General features: G+C 33.3%; 1 protein-coding gene across 1 annotated transcript; it reads left to right on the top strand.

The window, feature by feature from the left end:
* Positions 1-7,474: 7,474 nt before the first annotated feature.
* LOC131000366 (uncharacterized) lies at positions 7,475-8,523 on the top strand. Its single transcript, XM_057926239.1, has one exon. It carries the CDS (start codon positions 7,630-7,632, stop codon positions 8,431-8,433), a length of 804 nt encoding a protein of 267 aa, XP_057782222.1. The 5' UTR covers positions 7,475-7,629; the 3' UTR covers positions 8,434-8,523.
* The last annotated feature ends 18,881 nt before the right edge of the window (positions 8,524-27,404 follow it).

Raw genomic sequence — 27,404 nt, 5'->3', positions numbered from 1 at the left:
TCCTATTTCTACAATTTCAAAAAAATTATTTTCCTAAAAAATCCTCTACCTCTAAGAACATAATTATAAACTACTACCGGATGTCATTGAAACCTCCGACAACTCCACTGTGAAAGCATATCAATAAATAAAACATTTTTTGGTGTAAGATCAATTCATTTTGTTTCCTATAACATGTTGTAACATTTTCCTTTTTATTCGTTAAGGAAAAGGGCATAATTGTTTCGCGCAAATTCTTCCGCTGTCCGGGTTAATTTTGGTCCGGCCGCCTCCATTCAATAAAATATTATACTTTTTATATTACAAAAATTATTTATATATTTTACTTTTAAAAATATATTATTTATATTTAAAAAATATATATAATATTATTAATAAATATATCATTTACATATAACATGGTTTAATACAGCCGTCGTGACAAGAGAAGAGATCATGTCTAATTATTTTCAGTGCTTCTGGATAGGGATAATTGGTGGACTCTATAATTACTTCCTCCGTCCCGTGAAGCATGACACAATTCTTTTCGGCACAAGAATTAAGAAATTGATATTTTGTGTGTTAAGTGTGATAGGTGAAAAAGTAAAAATATGAATAAAGGGTAAATTTTTTGTCATTTTTAGAAATGTGTCATGCTTTGTGGGACAGACAAAAAAAAATGTGTCATGTTTTGTGGGACAAACAAAAAAAAAATTGTGTCATGCTTTGTGGGACAGAAAAAAAAAAAACTGTGTCATGCTTTGTGGGACGCACGGAGTATAACACAACATCCTTTAATTTAGGTGTACATCCTTTTAGATACTGTCAGTGAGCTTTTGATGGTAAATTTAATAATTTCTGAATCTCTGTTCAATTATCATTTATGACCTACTTATAATATAGATATAAAATGTCGGCAAAGTATATAGCATTTCGGGGGTCCGAGCTAATTAATTTTTTTTTTTACAGATTAATTCTTCTATGAGCAAAAAGAACTAATAACTTTTCATGAAATTAATTAATTTTAACGGAAAAAAGCTCGTTGAGTTAAAAGAATATTAATTAAAGTAATCATAAAAAAGTAAAATCCCCACATTCAATTTAAATAAATTTTGCTACAAGCAGAGACATTATAACTTCCTCCAGGAGGAAGCAAATTTAATGACAAATATTTGACAAATCCCTCAAATAGTGCTAGTGGATTTGGTAGGGGGTTGGGGGTGGGAGGTAGGTGGGAAATTAAATAGAGATATAAATATAAATAAACATCTTTACAAAATTTGTAGTGTTTGTCAAAATCTTGATAACTTCATTTTTGTTATGATGCAATCTTGGAAAGAATGGACAAACTAATAGTTCCAAATAAGTAGGGACTCTTGTACATTGTGGACTATGATGTGTGTGCACTCCCCCACCCATTGGAGTACATGTTTTAAATTATAAATATTTAGAGTAACTTAATTCATTTACTCAACACTTACTAATATTCACATAAAAGTTATTGCAAATAAAATTTATCTAATAAAAATAGCTATAATATAATCCACTAGCATGTACATGATTTGAGGTAACATAAATATGAGTCGGGAATATATGATTAAATTGTATTAATAACTAATATTTTAATAATCACATAATAATAAAAATTGAGAGTATGTGAAAAAGCTAAAACAAAGAAGTTATTACATAAAAAATCATAGTGAATTCAACATAAAAAGTAAATTACAAGTGTATTTGTAAAGAATTCTATATTTTAACTCAATTTTATTTTTTTATGATTCCATTATAAAAGATTACCCTACAAAAAAAATTAGTTCAAGCTCACCTATTAGATAAAAAAAGAACAAAAATATGAAATAACAATAAAGTTGCATTATACTGACTCCGTTCCGCGTTTATAACATCCCAAAAAAATGAAAAACACAAATTAAGGAAATTGAGATAAAGTAAATGAGGAGAGATACAGAGAATAGATAAAATATTTTTTTTGTTGTTGAGACATTATAAATAAGACGTTCCAAAACAGAAATTGGGACGTTATAAGCTAGACAAATGAAACGCAATACTAAGAGAATTTTTTTAGAAAAAAAAAATTCAAACAATTTTTTTATTTAAATAATAAATATAAAAATACATAATATATATATATATATATATATATATATATATATACTACTATTATTATATTTTTGAGAAATTTCAGTGGGCCCAGTGCCCCCAACTGGACCCCTGGGCTCCGTCACTGCATGATGGTGTACTGGTGTTTATAGTGATAAATAAATGTCATCATATTTCATTGCACGGGTACATATTTTGTGGAAACTTATTATTGTAGTAATAATCACGTGAATTATTAATTCTCAAAAAATAAAATAAAAAAATCACGTGAATTATTATTTCAAAAAGTTTACAATGGTTTATGTTGCTTGTGGAGGTGTACCTTATATAGTTATATCGATACTTATATTCATCCACATAGAAATATGCATATCTATTTCTTGTTTGTGTTTTTGAATATTCTGCAGCATTCTGAGCTCGTGAAAGAAAAATATCGAAATTAAGTGTTCGTCTCTTTGCACCTCTATACTTTTTTTTTAAGGTTTGAATTAATATGTCCACGGCGATAGTTATTTTTTGTACGTGCGTATATGGGGTGTTCACGATTTGGTTTAAACCGTAGATCAAATTAAATTAAATCGCATTTATGTTTGATTTGGTTTATGATTTGAAAAATATGATTTGATTTATATTTTTGAAAAAATATGGTTTACGGTTTAAGTTTGATTTTTTAAAAATGTAGACCAAACTAAACCGTAAATCGTAATATATTTTTTTATATTATTATTATTATTATTATTATTATTATTATTATTATTATTATTATTATTATTATTATTATTATTAATTTAATAATTAATTTGTTGCACACTTATGTAATTACTTTCTCTAAGTTAAAAAAGAAAGATGTTAGGAACTGTGTAGATAACTAGATATTATTCATTATATGCTACTAATTATTGTGATATTTGTTTTCATACAATATTCATGTTGGATTATTGGTTTTGTCACATAAGTTGAAGATGTGAAGTTTATACGACTTCTTGATTTTTTGCAAGTGGTGCTTTTTATTTTTCAAATTAAGACACATAGAGTCATTTTATTTATGTCTTAGAATAATTCTTAATGTGTTTTGAATTTATTATTTTTATTTTCAATTATATTTTATTTTTATTATTTTTGAATAGCTTCGATGTTCGATCTTTTTATTACTTTTAAATAGGAAAATAAAAATATAAACAAATCGCAAACCAAATCGCACCAAACCGCATTAATACAATTTGGTTTGATTTAGTTTGGTTTTGATACTAATACAGTTTGATTTGGTTTCAAAATATTATCAAACCGTATTTAATAATTTGATTTGATTTTAGTGCCAAACCGCGAACACCCCTAGCATATAACATAGTTTAAAAAAATTTACTCCTAAATAAGGGTTGCAACAAAGACACGTTTAATTTTTAGATTAGATTGTCACATTTAGACTATAAATAGGAAATAAAGTTTTTATTCTAATAAAAAAGCATATGCATTCTTATCTATTTTTCTGCACTGTTTTGTATGACTTTTCAATTCTTTAATCATTTTTCTTCTTAGTAATCATGTCAAAAGTAAGGAGTACTCATATTTAATAGGGCGGAGGAAGTATTAGATAGAATGGTGTACTCAAATTAAACACTAAGGTACGTTCTCTTTAGTTGTGCATTCTTATCTATTTAATTTTTTTCCCCTTATTTCATAGAAAAAGAGGGATAAATAAAATTTCACCATTTAAATCCTTACTTTCTTTTGCATAATTTCCTACAAAATAGATGGACCCTCATTCCTCCTTTTCACTACAAAGGAGGGAATTACCCCTCTATTTTTGGTGTGCTAATATATACTCCCTCCGTCCCTGAAATAGCTTATTCTTTGGGGAAAGGGAAATTAATTTGCAAAGTGTATTGATAGTGGAGAAAAAGTGTTATAATTATTATTGAAAATTATGAAAAAGGTGTTATAATTAGTATTGGAGTGGTGAAAAGTGAAAAGTAAGAATAAATAAATATTTATAGTGAAAATGAGGAATGAGTAAGGGTCAAATCCTATTTTCTATGAAATAAGGGGAAAAAATAAACGATTTAAAGGGTGAAATTTTATTTATCTCTCATTTTCTCATGATAAATTTATAATCAAAGTGAACTCATCTTGATAAGAAATAATATAGCATTTGTCTTATCAATCTGGACATTTGAACAATAGGAAAAAAAAAAACAACTAATGAGGAATAAATAGGAGAATTAATTTGTAACACAATGCAGTTCTATAGAAGCATTCTCTGCATTTCGAATGAATTAAATTCACCATGAAAAAATAATTTTTTACGGATGAAAAATTTTCATGGATAAATAGCTAAATCCTCTTGATAAATTATACTAAGAGATTATCGATCAAATGAGGCCCTCGTCGACTTCGATGTCGATAAATTTTAACCGAGGTACTCAATAATATTTACCAAGGGATTACCAAGAGAGTGATCCCTCGGTAAACCTATGTCAGAAATTTAGTCGGTTTCTGTAGCTATTTTACTGAGGGGAAAATTCATCGGTAAAAGTGTAAAATTAAGGATTTTTTCTTTTGGTAATTTCCTCGATAATTACTGTTTTTTCAAATATTTATTTTTTATAGTTTTTACGTATTTAATTACGATAAGCTGTTCATCAATAAATCCAACAACAATAACATATTTTCAGTCAACATTGTTTAATAGTATCTGACAATATGTCCATATTTAAATACATCATATTAATGTATGTAAAATACATCACTAAGGGTTCCTGGTGAGCATAGACTCCGATTTAAATGGTCGATTAATAGTATATTATTTGAATCTTTTTCCCTAAATTTATATTAAACCAAAAAAAAGGAACATCTTATTAAAAAAAAAAACAATTTTATGTATTAAATCATGTGGAATAGTTTAATTTACTTTAATTATGTATTTAAATCATGTGGCAGTGCAGATCAAGACAACCCTAATCTTCAGCTTGCTTGTCTCCGCCGTCGCCATCGCAGTTCTCGTGCTCTAACCGGCATCATAAAACGGCGCCGTTTGTGCGAAGCATGGATTCTGCTTCTTGATGCAGTTTGGCCTGAGTTTAGGGTTTTATCTGCTTATCAACGCCGACAACGGGAATTTCGTATCTGGATTGCATGAAATGCGGATTTTCTAGAATCTGGTGAAGCCGGTGGTGGATGAGGCGGTTTTGGCGGTGGTGGAGGTTGGCGGCGCTGCCGCGGATCAGGGCGGAGCTGGGGTGTGGACGCCGCAGATGTTTTGGGGGTGGTGGTGGTTGTATTATTTGACGGCGGCGATTGGCGGCGTTAAGGTGGTGATTAAGGGCTTGTTTTGGGCAGTCAACCAATTTCACAGCTCCACATCAGTAGAAGTTCAATACAAAGTAACAATTACTCGATGTAACTTTCATGTTATATTTTCTATTTATTGTATATTATATGTATACATGGAGACATGCTTACAATCATGTTCTATATATCTATTTTAATTTATATAGTATAGTTTATTTTATTTAAATGATATTAGTTGGCGCTATTATATATCTGTAAACTTCAACCAGTAGTTAAATAAAATTTCTATTAGTTCAAATACTATAATTGTACAGCACTATTCAACTTTAGTTTTAGGCGCGTATATTTAATATTTATATGACCGAATCATGAAACCATAATTCATAATTAAATATTGTCATTTATTAGAATGGGCTCAAATAAATGTATGGTTGAGTCATATATAAACTAAATTTACTCACGAAATATATAGGTTCCTATTAAACAATATGACCTTGCTATGAAATATAATGAATTTAATGTGTGAAGGAATTAAAAAAAAAAAAAAAATGAAATTTTCACTACTAGAGTTTCGAACCCACCTATACTATAAATTCATTCAATAAAGTGATGAATTCATATTAAATCTTCACGATTTATGAATTGGCCATGGTTTCTATTTCATATATATACATAGACTAACCCTTCCCTATCTATATAAAACCTTGATAATTGAGGCCAGAGTTCTTGAGATTCCCACCCGCTCTTCCATCGGTTTTCTCTTGTTTTCTGGTGTTTTTGAGTACTCTTTTTCTTCGATTTTTTGCTGAAGTTTTAATGAGGCTCAACCTTTAGTTTGTTGACTTGTTCGTTGTGCTTTTAAGGGTTTACGTTTTTTGATTTTCGTTTCTTCTTTTTAATAAAATTGCAATTTCATCATATATGCAATGTGTATGAAGTTGTTGCAAAATAAAAATATAATGCTAATATAGACTAAATATGAGCGGTATAACGTATGTAGGATAATATTTTTACATAAATAGGAAAGGATAATATCAGTAAATAAAATAAGCTTAAGAACGGACAATTATATATATTCTATTATTGTTGATCATCTTCTATTAATTATTCTCATATTGATAATATATATATATATATATATATATATATATATATATATATATATGTATAAAAGTATATACAAATATTATGCATAAGCAAGAGTTTCGTGGCCACTATTTTAATAAAATAGACTAATTAGACGCTGGTTTGATGAATAAAACAGATACTATATAATAAATGCTACAAGTCGTGAACAGCTAGCCGAACACATTTTTATAACTTTTGAAGACTTTTTTTTTTTTTTTTTTTTTTTTTTTTTTTTTTTGAAACCTAAAAAACAAACTTTTGAAGACTTAAAACCCCAAGATCATGCACCATTAATTAATCCTCACTAAAACAACAAGAAAATATTATATTTGTTAAATAATTATTTTGCTGCAGGTATCAACTGGAGGAATTACTCATCATGTCATCCACTTATGGATAATATACAAAATTTCCTTTCAAATATATATATGGTGTTTCGTTTTATGTTATACGATTACCAATATAATTAACATGAATGAAAATTATTTTATATTTTCTATATTTATATAACATCGATGCTACCTCAATTATCATATTTATAAACCATGACATTTAACTTTGTGTGCGAATTGCGATTGATGAATCAATTTTGAAAAAAATGGCTTCCGACGACGGAACCAATCAATCAGTTATCAGACTACACAGAATTACTTCATCTATTCTTTTTTTCTTATATAAATATAGCTAGTATATTATACTACTCCCTCCGTCCACCAATTCAAGGCCTACTTGCCTTTTTGGTCCGTCCACAAAAACAAGGTCTACCTATTTTTGGCAAGTTTTTATTCATTATTTAATCAAAAAAGTCAAAGATTCTTTACAAAAAAGTGGGACCCTTTCTCCACTCAACTAATAAAAATACACTTTTTTCTTAAAACCCATGTTTTTTCATATAGGCCTTTAATTGATGGACGGAGGGAGTACTATTTTCTCAGCGGCTGGCATAAACATCCTAAAAATCATTTATTTACCTGCAGGAATCTATTTTTAAAATAATTAACATAAACATCCTAAAAATAATAGTCGAAAGTCTTACTCAAACTTATATATCCTCTCACATTCTATCGATCGAAATTGTCTCTTATTAATTCAAGAAGAGTCATTAATCTTCTCAAAATGTCAACTATTTATATTTCTAATTCTACAGAAAATCAACCGGCTAAGCAATGCCGCGCCGCCGTGAAAGAGTTCGGCAGAATCTTCTGCACCACCTTCCTCAGCCTCGTGCCGCCGCTATCGCTCCTCCTCTTCGCCCGCCTCTCCGCCATCCGGCATCAAACGGCCGTGCCGAATCTCCACAACAATTTGTACACTAAGACGACGTCAGTCCTCGGCTTCCCAATACTCGCCGCCGCCGTTGCTGCTCTTGCTCAAGGCTTCGCCGGCGATAGGCGCGCTTGGCTTATCAGAGGACGGCGTCGTTTACATGGCGCGGTGGTTTGGATTTTCTCGATGCAAGTTTGTCTGAATTTGTGGATTTATGGGTTTGTGGAAGTTGATGATCGAATGGGCGGCGGCGGAGTTGGGAGTCTGGTTTCTGTGAGGAGTCTGGTTTTGGGGTTGGGATTGTGTGAAACGGTGGTTTTCTGGCGGCGGGATGTGGTGAAGCCGGCGGTGGAGGAGGCGGTTTTGGGGCTCCGAGGAGAGGAGTTTAACTGGGTGGAGAATGTTGTGTTGGCGGCGGCGTTTGGTTGCATGTGGTGGCGGAGGCTGAGGAGAGAAGCGGAGGAGCTGGTGGTCATGAGGAGAGATGTGGAGCTGGTGGATGTTGTGGGGTGGTTGTTGTATGGTTCCACAGCGGCCGTCGGCGGTGCTACGGTGGTCAAAGGTTTGTGGTGGGCGGTGAGTAGGATTTTCCGACGGCAACCGCCGGTGATCGGAAAGGTCCGTGCCATCGATAATAGTTTAATTTGGGTTTGAAAATTAACATTGAAACCGAGATACAAATATCTATCATGTAATTTATACTCTCTCCGTTATCATGTAATTTATACTCTCTCCGTTCCATAAGAATGCGCCCTTATTTCTAATCGTATAACTTTACATTTAGTCTCATTTAAAAATAAATACATTATTACACTCAAAGAAAGGAAAAACAAAAAAAAAAAATATTACATTCTTCCTCATGAAGCGCAGTCTGTTGGTAAGACGCTTCCCCTCCAATCAATAGGTCGGGGGTTCGAGTCACCCTAGGAGCTAGAGTGTGAGTGAGTTTTTTCCTTTCTTTGGTTGTAACAAATTAAAAAAAAAAAAAAATACTTCACATGTGATTCAAGTAAACAATTAAACTTCGTATATGAGACAATTAATAGACTCCCTTTATTAATACTAATTATTTAAAAATATATATATATTTATGCATAAATCTAAAATTCAATTAACACGTTAGATGCCCATATGAAAAAGTATTACGTCCTCCAAACTTTTCTATTTTTTTTATATACATTTTCTATTATTGAACATTAATATTCCACACATAATATGAATAATTTTTCTCTTCTAATTAATTTACACTTATTCACCAATAATCAACTTAACATTAATTAATACCCTTAATATGAAATCATTTTTCTACTATTAATACACTCTACAACTTTCTATTAAAATTTGTGCCAAAAAATTCTCTCCATATATATATTTAAGTGATGAAAAAAGTATAAATTTAAGTAAATATTCATATTAAAGATAATTCAACAATACAATTAGTAATTAAAAGTATGAACCGTATGGATATCAAAGATAAAAAAAGTATTCATTTTTTTTTTATATATATATAATTAAGATTATACTAAAACTTTCATAATTTTTGTAATTGGCCTTCAAATGGAACAAATGATGATGGCCGCGGGGACGGTTCTTGTCCGGCCGAGGGAGACCGGTGAGGAGGTTCTGTTCCGGCGAACAATAAGAGACGGTGAGCTGAGATCCTATATTTCAACTTTGGTTTTTAATTATTTTTTTATTTTTATTTAATAATTAGAGTATTATTTAGGGTTCACCCATTCAATTAAAGTTTATAATTATCTTTTAATTTAATTTGTATTTTTATAGTATATTAATTTTCAAAGTTCAATTTTTTTATAATAAATGTTAATTAGAGTTTATAATAATATGGAGTAGTAAATATTTTTTTTGTAATATATTTATTAAACGAATTAAATTAATAGTGAGAAGCATATAATGAGATATAGAGTGTGGGATAGAGGATCTTATTCGGTTTCAAGGTGTAGAAAATTTATGAGATGTCTAATTTGGGGTTTTAAAGCTATACTATAAGATAATAAATAAAATTTATGAGATATCTAATTTGGGGTTAAAGCTATATGATAAGATAATATATAAGAAATTTTTTATTTTAGTTTAGTTAAATTTTATAACGAGTGAAATGATGATTATGGATAGAATTTTATTATAGAGGTTCAGGATTTTGTCATATGATTTCATTATATTTTCTTGTTCCGGAATAACTGCCAATTCGTTAATTGTATATTGGGTTAAGTACCAAATACCCCAACGTTGGGGCCCCTATCGCATATAGGACCCTAAAGTCAGGGTATGCGCTGTTTACTACCTCAACGTGGCCAAACCTAAGCAAATCCCCCCCCAGCGTTTTAACACCGTTAAGTCACCGTTAAAAAAATTATTTTTTTAAAATTTTTAATTAAGATGCTCTCTCTCTCTCTCTCTCTCTCTCCAGTACACAAATAATCATTTCCGAAGATCTCTCACAGATTAAACATAAGCATAGTTTCACCATCAAAGCAGAATAGACATAGCTACACCAGATTAAACATAAGCATAGCTTCACCATCAAAACCTTAATTTTACAGTATTTAAATAGGAAAGCGGATCAATAACAAAAGAAAGGTAAAATAAAATAGAGTCTTGAGCAGTAGACGGGCTGCCTCGCCGGAGACGTCTGAGCCATCGATTCCTGAAGTAAGAAATAATTAGAGATTTATTAATTTGAGCAATAGACGGGCTGCCCGCGCCACGGTGGTCCTCGATGGCCGCCGATAGCAGAGAGAGAGGGAGATTGAGGGAGTGAAGTAGAGAGGAGACAGAGAGATAGAGATTGAGCGAGGGAGAAAATGACAGAGCGAGATAGATGAAGAGAGAAGAGAGCAGGGCGGAGACCACCGACACTGCATGCGCAGCGGCGCGACATCATGAGAGAGTGAGGAAGGGAGCTTACCTGAGACAGAAACGGTGGCGGCACGACAAGCAGCAGCGGCGGCGGCGTTATTCGCTGGAGAACAAGAATTGTGGAGAGGAAATTAGAAACCCTAGATCTATTTCTGATTTGAGAAAAAGGGGAAGAAAATGAAGGAAAAGAGGGGGAAAAAAGGGAGGCGCCGGCCTCGCCACGCCGGAGGCGGCGAGAACCGGCGACGCTCACTGGAAAAGGAGGGAGAGAGACTGTATAGCAAAGAGGGAAAGAGAACGCAGAGGAGAGTAGAGAGAATGCTCGATGGGGGGGGGAGAGAGAGAGAGAGAGAGAGAGAGACCATCTTAAATAAAAATTAAAAAAAAAAAAAAATTTAACAGTGACTTAACGGTGTTAAAACGCAGGGGGGGATTTGCATAGGTTTAGCCACGTTGAGGTAGTAAACAACGCCTACCCTGACTATAGGGTCCTATACGCGATAGGGGCCCCAACGTTGGGGGGGGTATTTGGTACTTAACCCTTGTATATTTGTATGAGACACACTTTTCTGTGTGCAGTTGGTTTTTGAATGACACTATTTCAACATACAAATTATATATGAAGATTTTCAAATGTCATTTGTATGTTGAAGTAGTGTCATTTGAAAATGTTCAAGTGTTATTTTTAGAATAAAGTGACATTAATTTGCCGACTGAATCGGCCTTTTAATTCACATATTCTGAAAATGTTTAAGTGTTATTTTTTGAATAAAGTAATATCAATACTGTGTAACCGATTGCACAAAAGTATTTGTGTATCTATTTAATATATTAAAGGATTACATGTTGAAGAGCTCACAATCATTCTCTATCCTAGGTGGCACTCTAGAATGCTTATATTTCTAATTTTCTAAATCCTTCATATTTCATGCCTCTTAAATTCAAAAAAAAATATAAACAAAATATAATCATAACCGTTACTTATACATTTAATATCAATAACTATTTTCTTCAAATTTATCATAGAAAGTCAAATGTTTATATAATGCAATACTTTTTATACATTTAATATCAATAACTATTTTCTTCAAATTTATCATAGAAAGTCAAATGTTTATATAATGCAATGTAATTAATGGTTGGAATAAAAAGTAAACTACACCATATACTATTTTCAAAAATCTCTATTATCCTTCACTAGTGTGTAACCCGTCGAAATTCGACGGGAAACCACTTTACATCATACGAGTAATTGTTATTATATATTGTTTATAATTATAATATATGAAATACTTATATAAATTATATTTTTAAATTTTAATTTTATTTAATCAAAATAAATTGGTGGTACAGTTCAAACTATAATAATCTCAATAGCTTTTATCTATTATATGTTAATTTTTTGTTGAAAGTTAAAATAAATTGTCTTCTTATAAGTTTTTATTTGATGAAATTTCAAAAAAAAAGTTTATGTGAGGTTTGGAGATTTTAGAGAAAAAAAACAAACAAACAAATATTTATGTATATTTGACATAGATATGATGAATGATTGATACATCTCAGTTTGTACTAAAATCACTCTAAATAGTTAATTGTAGATATTTCGTTAAACAATTTAGCTCACTAAAATTGTTCGAGTCTCTTATTTTTTATTTATATCTGACTTGGCTCTAAGAGTTTAAACGATGTCACACCTTTGATTATTTGATTTATGATTTATGAAGTTTATATTTCCATCTATAATGTTCCTTTGGTTTTTAATTCTTTTCGATGATTGACTCCAATAGTATTGTAACTCATGCATTTACTATCTGGTGCTTTTTTTTTCTTCAATTCATGATTGCAATGTCTGTGACATTGTAAAGACTTTGTGATTTTGTGTTTCTAGACTTCTATAAAATTAATTTTATGATATGCTTGTGTAGGATGTAGATAAGTCACTTATGTATGTTCCTTAACCAAATTTTTCTTTTAAAATTTGACTAAGTCTGTTTTTTGGTATATTTGTAGTCATACAATTGAATGGGTTTAATAGATTCTAAAACTTGATGAGAACTGACAATGGAATCCGAAGCAGTAGCAAAAAACAACAACTTTATACATTGCACCCAAAACTCAGTATACATGTTTTGGAATGGAAAATTCTCACGAGCCATAATGCAGAACATCAAGTCCTGATACCAAGGATGACACTGGAACCAGCTGATCCAAGACTATCGTTCAAGTTTCAACGGCTATAGTTTGTTATTATAGTTTCTTATGCAATGACTATAGACAAAAGTCAAGGTCAATCACTTTATCATGTGGCTTTATTAGGCATTATCAATTTTATGTAGCTGTTTTTAGAGTTACAAGCTGAAGATGTCTAAAATCTTGATATGTAATAAAGACAAGGTAGTTTATTCATCTACTACAAATGTTGTATATAAAGAAGTCTTTCAAAATTTATAATAATAAGATGTTGCAGTTGTCTTTTGATATGTTACCCCCCTTCCCCCCGTCCGCCAAAAGTATGAAACTTTTGATCGGCACAAAAATTGACGGTGATTTTTATACACTTGAGAAAGGGTCCCACCATTATATGAAATGAGTGGTTGAGATTGAATTAAGGTGATTTTTTTATTGTAAATAAGAGGGGTATTTGTAATGTAAAAGACAAGGAAAATATGTGGAATCATATTCTAAAAAGTAGAGTGTCATACTTTTAGTTGACACAAAAATGACAAAATTTCCATATTTTTTCCATGGACGGAGGAAGTATTATTTTTATATTTTTTTTTTGAGAAATTTAAAATGTTAATCTTAAAATATATTTTTAGTATTAATATAAATTGTATAACAATTTTATAACTTTTATTTGACGTCTTACTCAACTACTTATAAATGTACTATGAACTTTTATGTAAATGGATAAATTTTAAAATAAATTAAGAATTTTTTTATTATCTTATAACTTGTATTTAATTTTAATAATATTCGTGTATATTTTGAAAAATGAATTAAATATATGAAATTTCAACAAAATACGTATCCCGTGCATCGTACGGGTGAAACGCTAGTATTGATTAATGTTCGGACCCGTTCATAATGAATGTACATGCACCTGTTGAAATTCAATTTTAAAGTAATTTTACTATCATTACAACGTAAAATATTATTTTAGAACTTTTTAATAGTTATTTTAGAAGCTAAAATAAATAAATAAAATAGAGATAATGCTATACAATTTAATTCACATAATTTATGGCTAATTATATATATTATGTAGTGCCTAATTTGTGGATATGTGTGCTAGATAGGCGCATACTATATATTAGTAACACATAATTATAAGTAGGATATAGTGCATATTCTAATATTATATGTAATGTGTAGACACTTATTACTTATACACTAATTATTACACACATATATAATAATATATAATTACGTGAAGAAATATGGTCGAAATTTTTGTCATATACAATACTTATATACAAATTAGTATTTTGATTGATCATTAACCAGTAAATTAATTAGTGCATGTATATCAATCGATTGTAGTGATAATCATTTTCTTTATATGATTTTCAACATGTATGAAAAATGGCTCGATCGCAAGTGGTCATACTTAAAACATCCTTTGAAAAATTAATAGATAAAAACAAATTACACAAAATAATTAATAATAAGTTAATTGCTCATCTCAATAAAACCCAATTTAAGCTTGTCTTCTGTTACTATTACAATCTCGGAAATTGGAAGTGAAATCAACATTGCATTTTTCTTTATGAAATTGATCGTCTAGAATGTCATCAACGTCGTATTAGGTTTAGTTCGTAAATTCTTTAATTTCATACATATTATGTAAATGTGTATACATGATTTTTTAATTCTATTTTTTATTGAATTAATTATGCTTGAATAATATGCATTTGAAACAATTTTAATTTTATATATAGAATATTTTGTTTTGAATATTTGAGTAAATGATTGAACTTATTTTGCTATCTCTAGGAATTAATTATGCGTATTAATTTATCTTGTGTGTAAACATGTTGAATTCATACAACAATTATTAAAAAAAAATATAGTGAAAATGAGAGCTTCAATTCTATTAATCACCTATTAAAATCACCAAGAATTTCAAATGATACAAAAGTACAATGTTTAGTAACATGATTTGCTAGGAATTTGCTTCACCTCTTCAATCTTGTTATTCGAATTCTCTTATTTCTTTGTTGTCATCGCATCTTCTTCTTCTTTTTGTATCTAAACGTACGTGCAAGATATTCTGATAAACCATTCTTCATGATTTTTGCTTTGTCCAACAATCAACATTGGAAATCCCTACGTGTAGCTTGAATTTAAGCAATGTTATATGAACGCGTGCCTCTCTTGCTCTCTAGATTTGTGGTGTCAAAGATGTAGTTAAGTGTGGAAGTTTTTTGTTGTAGAAATTTGAAATATATAGGCACAACGTAATATAAAAATGGAAAAGAAAAATTATTGTCAATTTGTCATTAACTTGTAATTAATATTATTAATTATATTTAATATATTGTCTTCAATTGTGTTAGGATAAAGTTATTATGTTGGATTGTATTGATTGATTGATAACTACCAAAAATAGCATTTTCAATAGAAGGAAAATAAAAGATAAATTTTGAAATTTATAATTAAAAGGTATATAAATTGAAAGTTTTAGAAAATTGAAAATTAAAATTTCTAATAGTTTCATATAAGATTGAGGATAAATATAGTGTCTCCAATGTGTATTATTATATAAAATTAATAGATAGAGTGAAATTAACTTTTGGTAATTGCAAATGAATATTAAGAATAGCAATAATATTGTTAGGGGTGTCTAAACGGGTAGCGGGTATCAGGTATACCCGACCCGACCCGATACCCGAGCGGGTATCGGGTACCCAAAACCCGACTAAGGCGGGATACGGGTCGGGATCGGGTATTGCTTAGGCGAGATTTGCGGGTATCGGGTATACCCGTCGGGTATCGGGTATACCCGAATACCCGCATAATAATTAATTAATATATATTTTTATTATTTTATATAACTTAAATTAGTTAATGTCTTAAATCTTAATTTTGAATTCTGAAAATCCTATGAAGAAACGCAGTGTGCCTACCCCAATGCCCTAACTTTGGAAAAAAAAAATTTTAATTATCTCATTCTTCGTATATAATATATATGATATATAAGTTATATAATACTATAAGACAGACTAGAACTAATTTCCTCCAAAATATATTGAAGCTTTTTGTTGTAATTTATTTAAGGTTTTACTATTTGCTACTGTACTCTGTGCTCGTTGGGAAGCAAGAATAAGGCAAAATTTTCATTATGGGAACTTGGGAAGCAAGCTTGATTCTTGAAACTACCATAGTAATAGTATTTGCTATTTGCTAATTGCTAATATTAGGGAACTTCCATTAAATTTATTAGTTATTATAATAAAGTTTCTTTCAATTTCCATACGTCATTTTAATTCAGAAATTGGATACACACATTCAATCAAATTCGCTGAAGAATTAATCAAAAAAAAAATCGAAAAATTAACTAAAATGCGGGTATGCGGGTACCCTAATACCCGCATCGGGTACCCGCGTCGGGTATTAGGGTACCCGACATTTTTGTCGGGTCGGGTATCGGGTAGACGATTTGCGAAAAAATCGGGGTCGGGTACCCGTAAAATTCGGGTAGGGTACCCGACCCGTCCCGTTTAGACACCCCTAAATATTGTTATGATTATAAATATAATATGGAATTAAAAATGAATAAATGCAAAATGTAACATTCAGAAGAAAAAAAAAGAATGGACGGAGATATCTAATAAAGATATAGAGATGGTTGGATTGAAAATTTGTCTTTAATTATGTAAAATTTGTCTTTAATTATGTAGTAAATGCAAGGTGCTTGTATTAGGGTAAAAATTATGGTAAGATTATAATTATTAGAAATATAACATAGAATTAAAAATGAATAAAATATGAAATTTAGAAAAAAAAGAATGGAAGGATATGAGGATGCCACCTAGGAGAGAGAATTATTGTGGTGGCTTCAATATGTAATCCTATATATAATAGATAGATTCTCATTTTTTCATAAGTCATCGTATCTCTTATCCACATTTATTTTTAATCAAACTCCATCATGACTAAAGACTATATAAATACTTGTGTAATATCTCATCCTTTATATATTTGCACCATCAATTTAATTTGATCAATTAGTCAAATTAATTAAAATTTTGATTTAAAATTAGATTTAAATGTTGATTTAAAAAAAAAACTATTTATTTGGCCAACTAATTAATTAATTAGTCAAATTGTCTTATTGTAAAAAAGATGTTTAGTTGGCCAATAAATAGTTATATTTAAAATAGATCAAATAATTAAGTTTTGTTATTTAGTATACAATCAAATCAACCAACTACAATACAAATTAATTATTATTACTTTTTTTAGATCTAAATATGTTACTTTGTTTAACTAGATTAACCAATAACCGGATTGAAAAATTCAATTATTTGAAGTAGGTTCGAGTGAAATTTAGTTTGACTTAAATGTGAAAACTCTAAATGTTAGTTATCTAATTCAATTTTAAAAGAATGACAAGTTTACCACAGTACTAGCATTGAGAAACCTGAAAATTCTAATTGTCTGTTAAACATAAGATGATTTTCTACATACTAATATTAATATATAAAATAAATTAAAATATAGTAAAAATTTTCTTAATATATTTAAAACTAATTTATCTTAATATGCCTGCATAAGTTTTTTATTTATTCAACGTTGCAAAATTATCTTTTGAATTAAATTAATGACAATATAAATTGACCAATTGATTTGTAAGCATTTCCGCTAGGTATATGTTTTTTTTATAGCTCTAGACGAGATGAGTCTCAAAATTAACTTTTGATCTTTCAAACTCTAGATGAGATAATCTTAAAAAGTCATAGCTCATAGGTGATCTATCAAACTTCATACGAGATGTACTTATAAGTCAATTTTGCTCCAAACAATGTGATGCTCATAAGTTAGAAGTGGTTCGCGAAACTCCAAATGAGATAATACTTATAACTAAATTTCGATCCTTTAAGCTTCAAATGAGATACTCAGCTACGGTCTTCAAACTCCAAATGAGTGATGCTTATAACTCAATTCCGATCTATCAAACTATAGACAAGATGATGGTTACAAGTCTGTTATAGTTTTTCATACTCCACACGAGATGATGCTCACAACTCAGGTTTTATCTTTCAAGTTGAAGATGAGATGATACTCATAAGCCAAATCTCATATAACAAGCTTCAGATAAGATAATAATTATAAGTTCGACGTACAAAAGTCAAATGTGATATTTCAAGTTACAGACAAGATAATGCTCAAAAGTTTTGTAAGGTTCGAATGAGACGATGTTCGTATATAAGATGGTTTTCCTATAACCGATTAACAATAAATAGATGTGTCAATCCTTCATCATATTCTATGGTAAATTTACCTAAATATTTTCTTATTTTTCTAAAATCTCCAACCTCAATTTTTATGTTATTTCATCACATAAAAATTTATATAAAAAGACAATCTGTTTTAATTCTCAACAAAAAAATTAACATATAACTAACAAAAATTGTTAAGATTATTATAGTTTGAATAGGACTAGCAATTTATTTTAGTTAAATAAAAATGAAATTTAAAAATAATTAATATAAAGACCATTTTATATACTATAATGAAAAATAATGTACAAAGTTTCCCGTCGAAATTCGACGGATTACGCGCTAGTTTGTATTATACTCCTAGAGGCCTAGTACTTAACAATTAATCCACAGCTGAGTTTACATCATATGTGAATTAAAAGGCCGATTCAGTCGGCAAATTAATGCCACTTTATGGAAGGATGATACTGACCAATCAATGAAAATTTAACATAATAATTGTAATATCCGACGTATTTATTGCATCATTCTACAATATAATACTGCATACTTCCACGAAAGTAAGTCCTAATTAATTTATGCTAAAAATAAATAAATAAATGAAAGACGGGCCTTTTGTGTTGGGATAATTCAAAAAGAAAAACGAGCTAGCCTATTAGAGTGGGACGAGAGGAGTAGCATTTTTGTTTATTCACAAATACATATCCTATCATTTTTTGGAAATAATTTCTTTAACTTGATTCTCTTTTCATTCACTATATAATAATTAATTTTTCTTAAAATTTGTGCTAACCTTCTTTTCATAATCGAAGAAAGTATGTAGTATTATATATGAAAAATTGATAGGAGACAAATTAATATGAATATAAAAATAATAGTTCATGCACATAAATTACTCTCCTACAACCATCATTTCTATTAAATTATATATATACCTGTAGCATTTTTTTTATCGAACTCAAGACCTCTCATAAAAGAGAGTCTTTGGATATCTCAATTTTGTCATTTGAGCTAGGATATAATTTGCACCAATATTAATATATCCTCACTAAAACAACAAATTAAAAATAATTAGGTTTATATTTGTTAAATAGTTTAATTGCTGCACGTAGTAACGACAAGAATAAAATATAATTGTTGCTCGTATCAACGGCAAGAATAAAAATTATAATTTGCACCATCATGTCATCCCCTTATTCACATATACAAAGTTGTTGGAATATAAAAATAAACTTGATTTTTTGAGTGAAGATATTTTAAAAGAAAAATATAGAGAATTCTAGAAAAAGTAAGTGAAGATATTTGTATTAGAAATATCTAGAATCAAGATATTTTAAAAGAAAAATATAGAGAATTCTAGAAAAAGTAAGTGAAGATATTTGTATTAGAAATATCTAGAATCAAGATATTTTAAGTAGAAAAATCTAGATAGAAAAAATCAAGAGAATTCTAGAATTCTCACTTGACTACTATATATATGTGGAGGTTGTATCAATTGTTTAGAATGAAGTGAATTGAAGAAATATTGTGTTAGCAAACTACAATCCTCCCACTCAAATTATTAAGCACACACACGTCCACAACCAATTTCTCTAAATTTCCTCCTACCAATTAAATAAATTCTCCATTATATATTCTTATATTCCAACAAAGTGGTATCCGAGCCATAAAATCCTACCTGTGGAATGGCCAACCTACAATCGTTTCAAGTCCCCATGCTCAACAAGAGCAACTTCGATAATTGGAGCATCAAGATGAAGGCGCTATTGGGAGCCCACGACGTTTGGGAGATCGTGGAGAACGGCTACGAGGAGCCGCGGGACGAGGGCGCACTATCCCAACAACAAAAGGATAGATTGCGAGACGCCAGAAAGAGAGACAAGAAGACTCTCTGTCTCATTTATCAAGCGCTGGGGGATGACGATTTCGAGAAGATCTCGAATGCGAGTACCGCCAAAGAAGCGTGGGAGAAGCTCCAGAACGCGTGCAAAGGAGCGGAGCAAGTTAAAAAGGTACGACTTCAAACTTTAAGAGGAGAGTTTGAGTCTTTGCATATGAAAGAGTCCGAATCGATATCAGATTATTTTTCAAGAGTCTTGGCGGTGTCTAATCAAATGAAAAGAAATGGTGAAAAATTGGAGGATGTTAGAATTATGGAGAAAATATTGCGGTCACTAACCTCAAAGTTTGAGCACATTGTGGTGACGATTGAAGAAACTAAAAATTTGGAGGAGTTGACGATCGATCTCTTGTTGGGGTCGCTGCAAGCATATGAGGAGAAGCAAAAGAAGAAGCAAGAGATTTCAGAGCAACTTTTAAAGTTGCAAGTAAGCCCGAAAGAGAAAGAAGAAGGTCCGAGCAATGGCCATGGACAATTCGAGATAGGACGTTGCCAAGGGAAAGATCGAGGCAGAGGCCGAGCACGTGGACGTGGTCGAGGACGAGGAGGCTTCGTCAACAATGGTGAAAGAAATGAGTTTACAAATGGTCGGGGGAGGAGCAACCCGCAGTCGAGGTACGATAAATCTTCGATAAAGTGTTATAATTGCCATAAATTTGGGCATTATGCTTCCGAGTGCAGAAGTAAAAAAGTAAGAATTGAAGAAAGGGCCAATTATGCCGAGAACACGAGCGAAGCAAATGGTAGTGTGCTTCTGGCATATAAAGGAGAAGCTGGAAGAGATGACACGTGGTACCTCGACACCGGTGCAAGCAACCACATGTGCGGGAAGAGAAGCATGTTTGTGGAGCTCGATGAGTCGGTAAGTGGCAACGTCTCCTTTGGTGATGAATCTAAAATTCCAGTTAAAGGAAAAGGGAAAATTTTAATTCGCTTGAAGAATGGAAATCATGAATTTATTTTCAACGTTTATTACGTGCCCAATATGAAGAATAATATATTGAGTTTGGGACAACTCTTAGAGAAAGGTTATGATATTCACATGAGAGATTATAACCTTTCAATAAGAGACGGCAAAAATAATCTTATTGCCAAGGTGCCAATGTCTAAAAATAGAATGTTCTTATTGAATATTCGAAATGACATGGCAAAATGCCTGAAAGCGTGTTACCAAGATAAGTCTTGGTTGTGGCACCTACGGTTTGGGCACTTAAATTTTGGCGGCTTGGAGTTGCTATCAAAGAAAGAGATGGTGAGAGGCTTACCATCCATCAAACATCCCGATCAACTCTGCGAAGGTTGTCTACTCGGGAAGCAGTTCAGAAAGCCATTCCCAAATGAGTCAAGCTCAAGAGCTCAAAAGCCACTGGAGTTGATTCACGCTGATGTGTGCGGGCCAATCAAGCCAAGCTCCCTCGGTAAAAATAATTATTTTCTGCTATTCATTGATGATTTTTCTAGAAAAACGTGGGTATATTTCTTGAAGCAGAAGTCAGAAGTATTTGATGCATTCAAGAAATTCAAAGCTGCCGTCGAGAAGGAGAGCGGACGACAAATCAAGGCCCTGAGGTCCGATCGAGGCGAAGAATTCACATCAAAGGAGTTTCTAGAATTTTGCGAAGTAAATGGAATTCGGCGGCCCCTGACAGTTCCGAGATCCCCCAACAAAATGGAGTGGCGGAAAGAAAAAATAGGACAATCATGGAGATGGCGAGGAGCATGCTAAAGACGAAGAATCTGCCTAAAGAGTTTTGGGCCGAAGCAGTGGCGTGCGCGGTGTACCTGTCCAACCGATCGCCGACAAGGAGCGTGTGGGGAATGACTCCACAAGAAGCCTGAAGCGGGAGAAAGCCAGGAATTTCTCACCTAAAGGTATTTGGGAGCAAAGCATACGTGCATGTACCAGATGAGAGAAGGAAGAAGCTCGATGATAAAAGCGAAGCATTCATCTTTATCGGGTACGACTCTAACTCTAAAGGCTATAAGTTATATAATCCAAATACCAAGAAAACAATGATAAGTCGAGATGTGGAGTTCGACGAAGAAGGAGTGTGGGATTTTAATCCCAGTGGTGACTTCACCTTCATCCCACAATTCGATGATGAAAGGACAGTCGAGCAAGTTGGAGAAGTCCAACAAGAGGTAGTGACTCCGCCAGCTTCACCTATACAAGTTACTGAAGACTCGCCACCATCTTTCTTAAATGAAAGAGCCACACCACGAGCAAGGAATTTGGATGAGATATATGAAGACAGTGAAAGGTTAGAAGATCTCACCTTGTTTTGCCTATCTGCTGATTATGAACCTGAAGCAGCAAATAGTGAAAATTGGCGAGTTGCAATGGACGAAGAGATCAAAGCTATAAACAAGAATAATACGTGTGAGCTCGTGACACTACCGGAAAGGCACAATGCCATTGGAGTCAAGTGGGTGCATAAGGTTAAGAAGAATTCCAAAGGTGAAGTTGAAAGATATAAAGCAAGGCACGTCGTGAAAGGATTTCGCCAAATTCAGAAGTTTGCTCGGAATGAAAAATCAAGTTTAAGGGGGAGTGTTGGAATATAAAAATAAACTTGATTTTTTGAGTGAAGATATTTTAAAAGAAAAATATAGAGAATTCTAGAAAAAGTAAGTGAAGATATTTGTATTAGAAATATCTAGAATCAAGATATTTTAAGTAGAAAAATCTAGATAGAAAAAATCAAGAGAATTCTAGAATTCTCACTTGACTACTATATATATGTGGAGGTTGTATCAATTGTTTAGAATGAAGTGAATTGAAGAAAGATTGTGTTAGCAAACTACAATCCTCCCACTCAAATTATTAAGCACACACACGTCCACAACCAATTTCTCTAAATTTCCTCCTACCAATTAAATAAATTCTCCATTATATATTCTTATATTCCAACAAAGGTTTCCTTTTAAATATGGTGTTTCGTTTTATATTTTACGGTTGCTAATATAATATTATTACTGTACCAATTAGATAATATTAACTATAAAGGGATGTTTACTTAAAAAAATGAGCCTTAATAATAAAAATAATAATATTAATTCTTATTTATTTAAATGAAATTAAAACTTTACGCTTAATTATTTTTTTCATTTAAATTAATTTTGCTCAATTCATATAAAAAGATGAGATTAAAAAAATCATAATCTTAATTGATACAAATATTCAACCATGCATCCTAATAATTAGGCAAACAAAGTAAATGCAATATCGAATGTACACGGAAATATAACGGTTAATTTTTTTTTTTTGAGGCTAAAAGAAAGCATGATATTAATCAACATCCGAAATTACAATATCCAGAAGCCAATTCGGGAAATCGGCCTTCCAAATCATAACATCAGAGAAAGAAAACGAAAGCCGTGCAAGCTCATGAGCTGCACGGTTTGCCTCACGGCGCATATGAAGGAAATCAACAACCACATGTTCACGAGCATGAGCAAAAGCTTCCCATAAGTCATCACACAAAGACTCGCTACCTTGATGCTTGTCAGATAAAACATGAATCGCCAAAAGGGAGTCGGAGTAAACCACCACCGGACCTGTATCATTTGCCAAGCAAAAACCCACTCCGAGTAAGATTGCATGAAGTTCCCCCATGAGAGTGGTGGCTGCGTAGCTGATAGTTTGACAGCCGGCAAACACGATCTGCCCTTTTGAGTTTCGAGCAATAAAACCCACCCCTTTTCGCACACCTTCTTCCCGGACAGCTACATCGACATCGAGACGAATAACACCCGACGGAGGGGGGGACCAGAGGCGAGAACCTTCACAGGGCAGGAGAGAATGCTCGATGGTGACCTGGTGGCGGGCATTCTGAAAAGAGTCCAGCATCCGTTCCCCCACTCTAAAATCAAGCTTGTCATTCGTCGAGGAATTGCCGTGTTTGGTGTTGCAAAGAAACTTCCAAGAAAACCAAAGGAAGAAAAACCACTTCTCCAGCCCAACTTCTCCCTTCTCCTCAAAAATAATCCTGCAAAAGTCAAAGAAACCCAAGTGTTTAAACTTTCTGAGAAGCTCCCAGAACGCAGTCTCCTTCCATGCAGACCGAACAACATCGCACCAAAGAAGGCCATGAAGAGTAGAACCCCAATCTTTCTTGCACCAGAAACAAATCGCCGAAGTCGGAACATGATGGCTAGCAAGATTCTGGTTCATAGCAATAAGATCATGGAGGGCACGCCACATGAAATGAAGAACCTTCGGTGGGACGTGCAAAGCCCAGAAAATTTTCCACCATTTGGAAATCGCAAGGGAAGACGATGAAGCATGTGGATAATAGAAGTTAGTGGCACATAAATACCCCGACTTAACAGTGAACCGGCCTTTCTCATCAAACTCCCAAAAACGAGCATCTTCTTTAAAGACTTTGGGAACTTCAATCGAGCAGATGGCCTCCATAATAAAATGTGGGTAAGTAGTCATCAATTTTTCTTTGTTCCACATCTTTGATTCCAAAATAAAGTCCGAAACTAAAATGTTCTCACCACCATTAGAATCACTAGACCCCGGCCAAACGCCCCGGCCCGGAATCCATCGATCCTTTCGAACCGAAATTGAAGCACCGTTACCCACCTTCCAGCGTAAACCCTTATCAAGGAGTTCACGTCCCCAGCAGATAGACCTCCACACAAACGAGCAATTAGAAGATATCTCAGCTTGCATAATATCACCATCTCTAAAGTATCTCTGTTTCAAAACTCTAGCAAGAAGAGAATCTGGGTTTTTAATAAGACGCCAAACCTGTTTGGCTAGCAGCGCCTGATTGAACGGCACAAGTCGCCGGAAGCCCAGTCCACCTTTGGTCTTTGGCTCGCAGAGTCTCTCCCATTTTGCCCAATGAAGTTTCTTTCCGTCAGCCGAATCACCCCACCAAAACCTACTGCATGCTTTTTCAATGTCCACACAAATACCCACCGGAATCCGGAAGCACGCCATCGCGTAAGTGGGAATGGATTGAATAACTGATTTTATTAAGGTCTCCTTTCCCCCAGCAGAGAAAAACTTACAATCCCAACTCTGAAATTTTTTCACCACTCGATCTCTAATATATTCAAACTGGAGCTTTTTTTGTCGAGGGATAAAATTAGGCAAACCAAGGTAAAGGGCATGCCCCGAAGTCTCCTTAATCCCCAAAATATCAGTAACCATCTCAATATCCGCAGCAACAACATTTGGACTGAACGTGATTGAAGACTTCTCGAAATTAATGGTCTGTCCAGAAGCTGCTTCATACTTTCTCAAAATCTCCCCAAAACTCCTAGTGACCGGTTCCACCGCCCGGAAGAAAATCAAACTGTCGTCCGCGAAAAAAAGATTTGTAATGGAGGGACATGTCCGTGTCATTTTAATACCACTAAACAGACCCTGGTTCTCGAAGCTTCGTAGCAGGGACGAGAAGCCTTGAGCAACAATGACAAAGAGAAAAGGAGAAAGAGGGCACCCTTGTCTCAAACCTCTAGACGGGAGCACAGAACCATAAACTTTTCGATTGATCACAAACGAAAATTCCACTGTAGCAACACACTGCATCACTAAATCAATCACATGAAGCGGGAATCTCAAAACAAGCATCATCGCGCGAAGAAAACTCCATTCCACCCGATCATAGGCCTTGCTCATATCGAGCTTGGCCGCCGCGAAACCCTCATTTCCATGTTTCTTATTCCGCATCCAATGCATGCACTCGTAACCCAAAATGATATTATCCGAAATGAGACGGCCAGGAATAAAAGCGCTCTGAGAATCATCAATCACATAAGGAAGAACCCCCCGAAGCCTATTTGCCAACACCTTTGCCACCAATTTATACGAGGTGTTGCATAGACTAATAGGTCTAAAATTTTTCATCTCCTTTGGTTTGGTAGTCTTTGGAATAAGAACGATGAGGGTTTTGTTCCAATGGCTGATGCTAGCACCCTCATTTAAAATGTTAAGAACTTCCGAAGTAACTCCATCACCAATAACACCCCAAAACTTTTGATAGAAGTAAGGTGGAAATCCGTCCGGGCCCGGCGCTTTATGTGGATGCATCTGAAACAAAGCTCGCCGAACCTCGTCGGCTGTGAAAAGTTCTGCCAAGATAGCCCGAGGGCTCTCTCCCAAAAACCGAGAACAAGAATTAACCACCGTATCAATAGAGGATGAGGGAGGCAAGCTTGATTGGAACAACTCACCAAAAAAATCCTCCACAACCCCAGCCATCTCGTTTTCTTTTTTAGTTTCCGTCCCATCATTCCTCATTAAGCACGAAATAGTGTTTTTCTTTTTCCGATTGCTTGCGAAAGCATGGAAAAACTTGGTGTTCCTGTCACCAAGAGCCAGCCAATTCACCCGCGAACGTTGCTTCCAATGAAGTTCATCTGCCTCGGTAAGCTTTTCAATCTCTTTAGTCAGTTTTTGGAGTTCCCTATAAAAGTTCTTCACCCGAGCTTTATTTCGGAATAGAGAAATCCGCTTTTTCCTGAGCTCATGAAGCTCTTTGGATGTTCTATTAAAATTTTCTTTTGACCAAACCTCCAAGAAACGTGAGCTTCTTCTCAGTCGTTCGTGTAGAGCTTGCCCACCAGTAGATTGCCAATTAACCAAGAAGTCCGCCGTAAAAGTTTTTTCTAACATCCATTTTTGTTCAAAGAAAAATCTTTTGCACCCATTGCCCGGCTCCCGCTGATTCTCTCGGAGAGAAAACGAGATAAAAAGAGGAGTGTGATCTGAGCTATGAGGATCCAGAGCTTTGGCAGTAGAAAAATCAAAAACATCATCCATAAGCCTGTTACACATGAATCTGTCCAATAACAAGAACCGAGCATCATCTCCATGTCTTTGGTTATACCATGTGAAAGAAGAATCACATGGGATAGATTTCACGCCGCAAAACTGGATTGCAGTATTAAAATCCCGCATTTGAGCCCACGACCTTCGGCTACGATCACAACTCTCCGCCCGTTTGGTAATCTCATTAAAATCTCCACCCAAAAGCCATGGTATATCCATCGTACCACTACACGCAAGTCTTTTCATGAGAGACCAAGAAAGAGGCCTTTTCTGCACCTCAGGATTACCATAAAAACCTGTAAAACGCCATAACACTTCATTAGAATTAATCACACAGTCTATGTGCCCATCAGAGAAACTGCCAATAGTAACCGAGCATGGGTTTTTCCAGAAGAGCATAAGGCCTCCACTAGCGCCCTTTGAATCAACCACAAAATGTCCATCAAAATTGAGTGAAGTCCTCCACCAATTTGCTTTTCTGGTGTTAGTCTTCGTCTCACAAATGAACAAAAGGCTTGGGGAGTAGCCGGTAACCAACCGGCGGAGTTCATGGAATGCGTGGGAGCTCCCCAACCCCCTCGCATTCCAGACTATAGCATTCATGGCGATC

Source organism: Salvia miltiorrhiza, chromosome 8 (genome assembly GCF_028751815.1).
Source record: "Salvia miltiorrhiza cultivar Shanhuang (shh) chromosome 8, IMPLAD_Smil_shh, whole genome shotgun sequence".
NCBI classification, from domain to species: domain Eukaryota; kingdom Viridiplantae; phylum Streptophyta; class Magnoliopsida; order Lamiales; family Lamiaceae; genus Salvia; species Salvia miltiorrhiza.
The sequence above is the reverse complement of the archived record's forward strand: the minus strand, read 5'-3'. Positions and strand labels throughout refer to the sequence as shown.

Bases quoted from the DNA above. Each gene is read 5' to 3' on its own strand.
- LOC131000366 (XM_057926239.1), top strand. From the start codon at position 7,630: ATGTCAACTATTTATATTTCTAATTCTACAGAAAATCAACCGGCTAAG.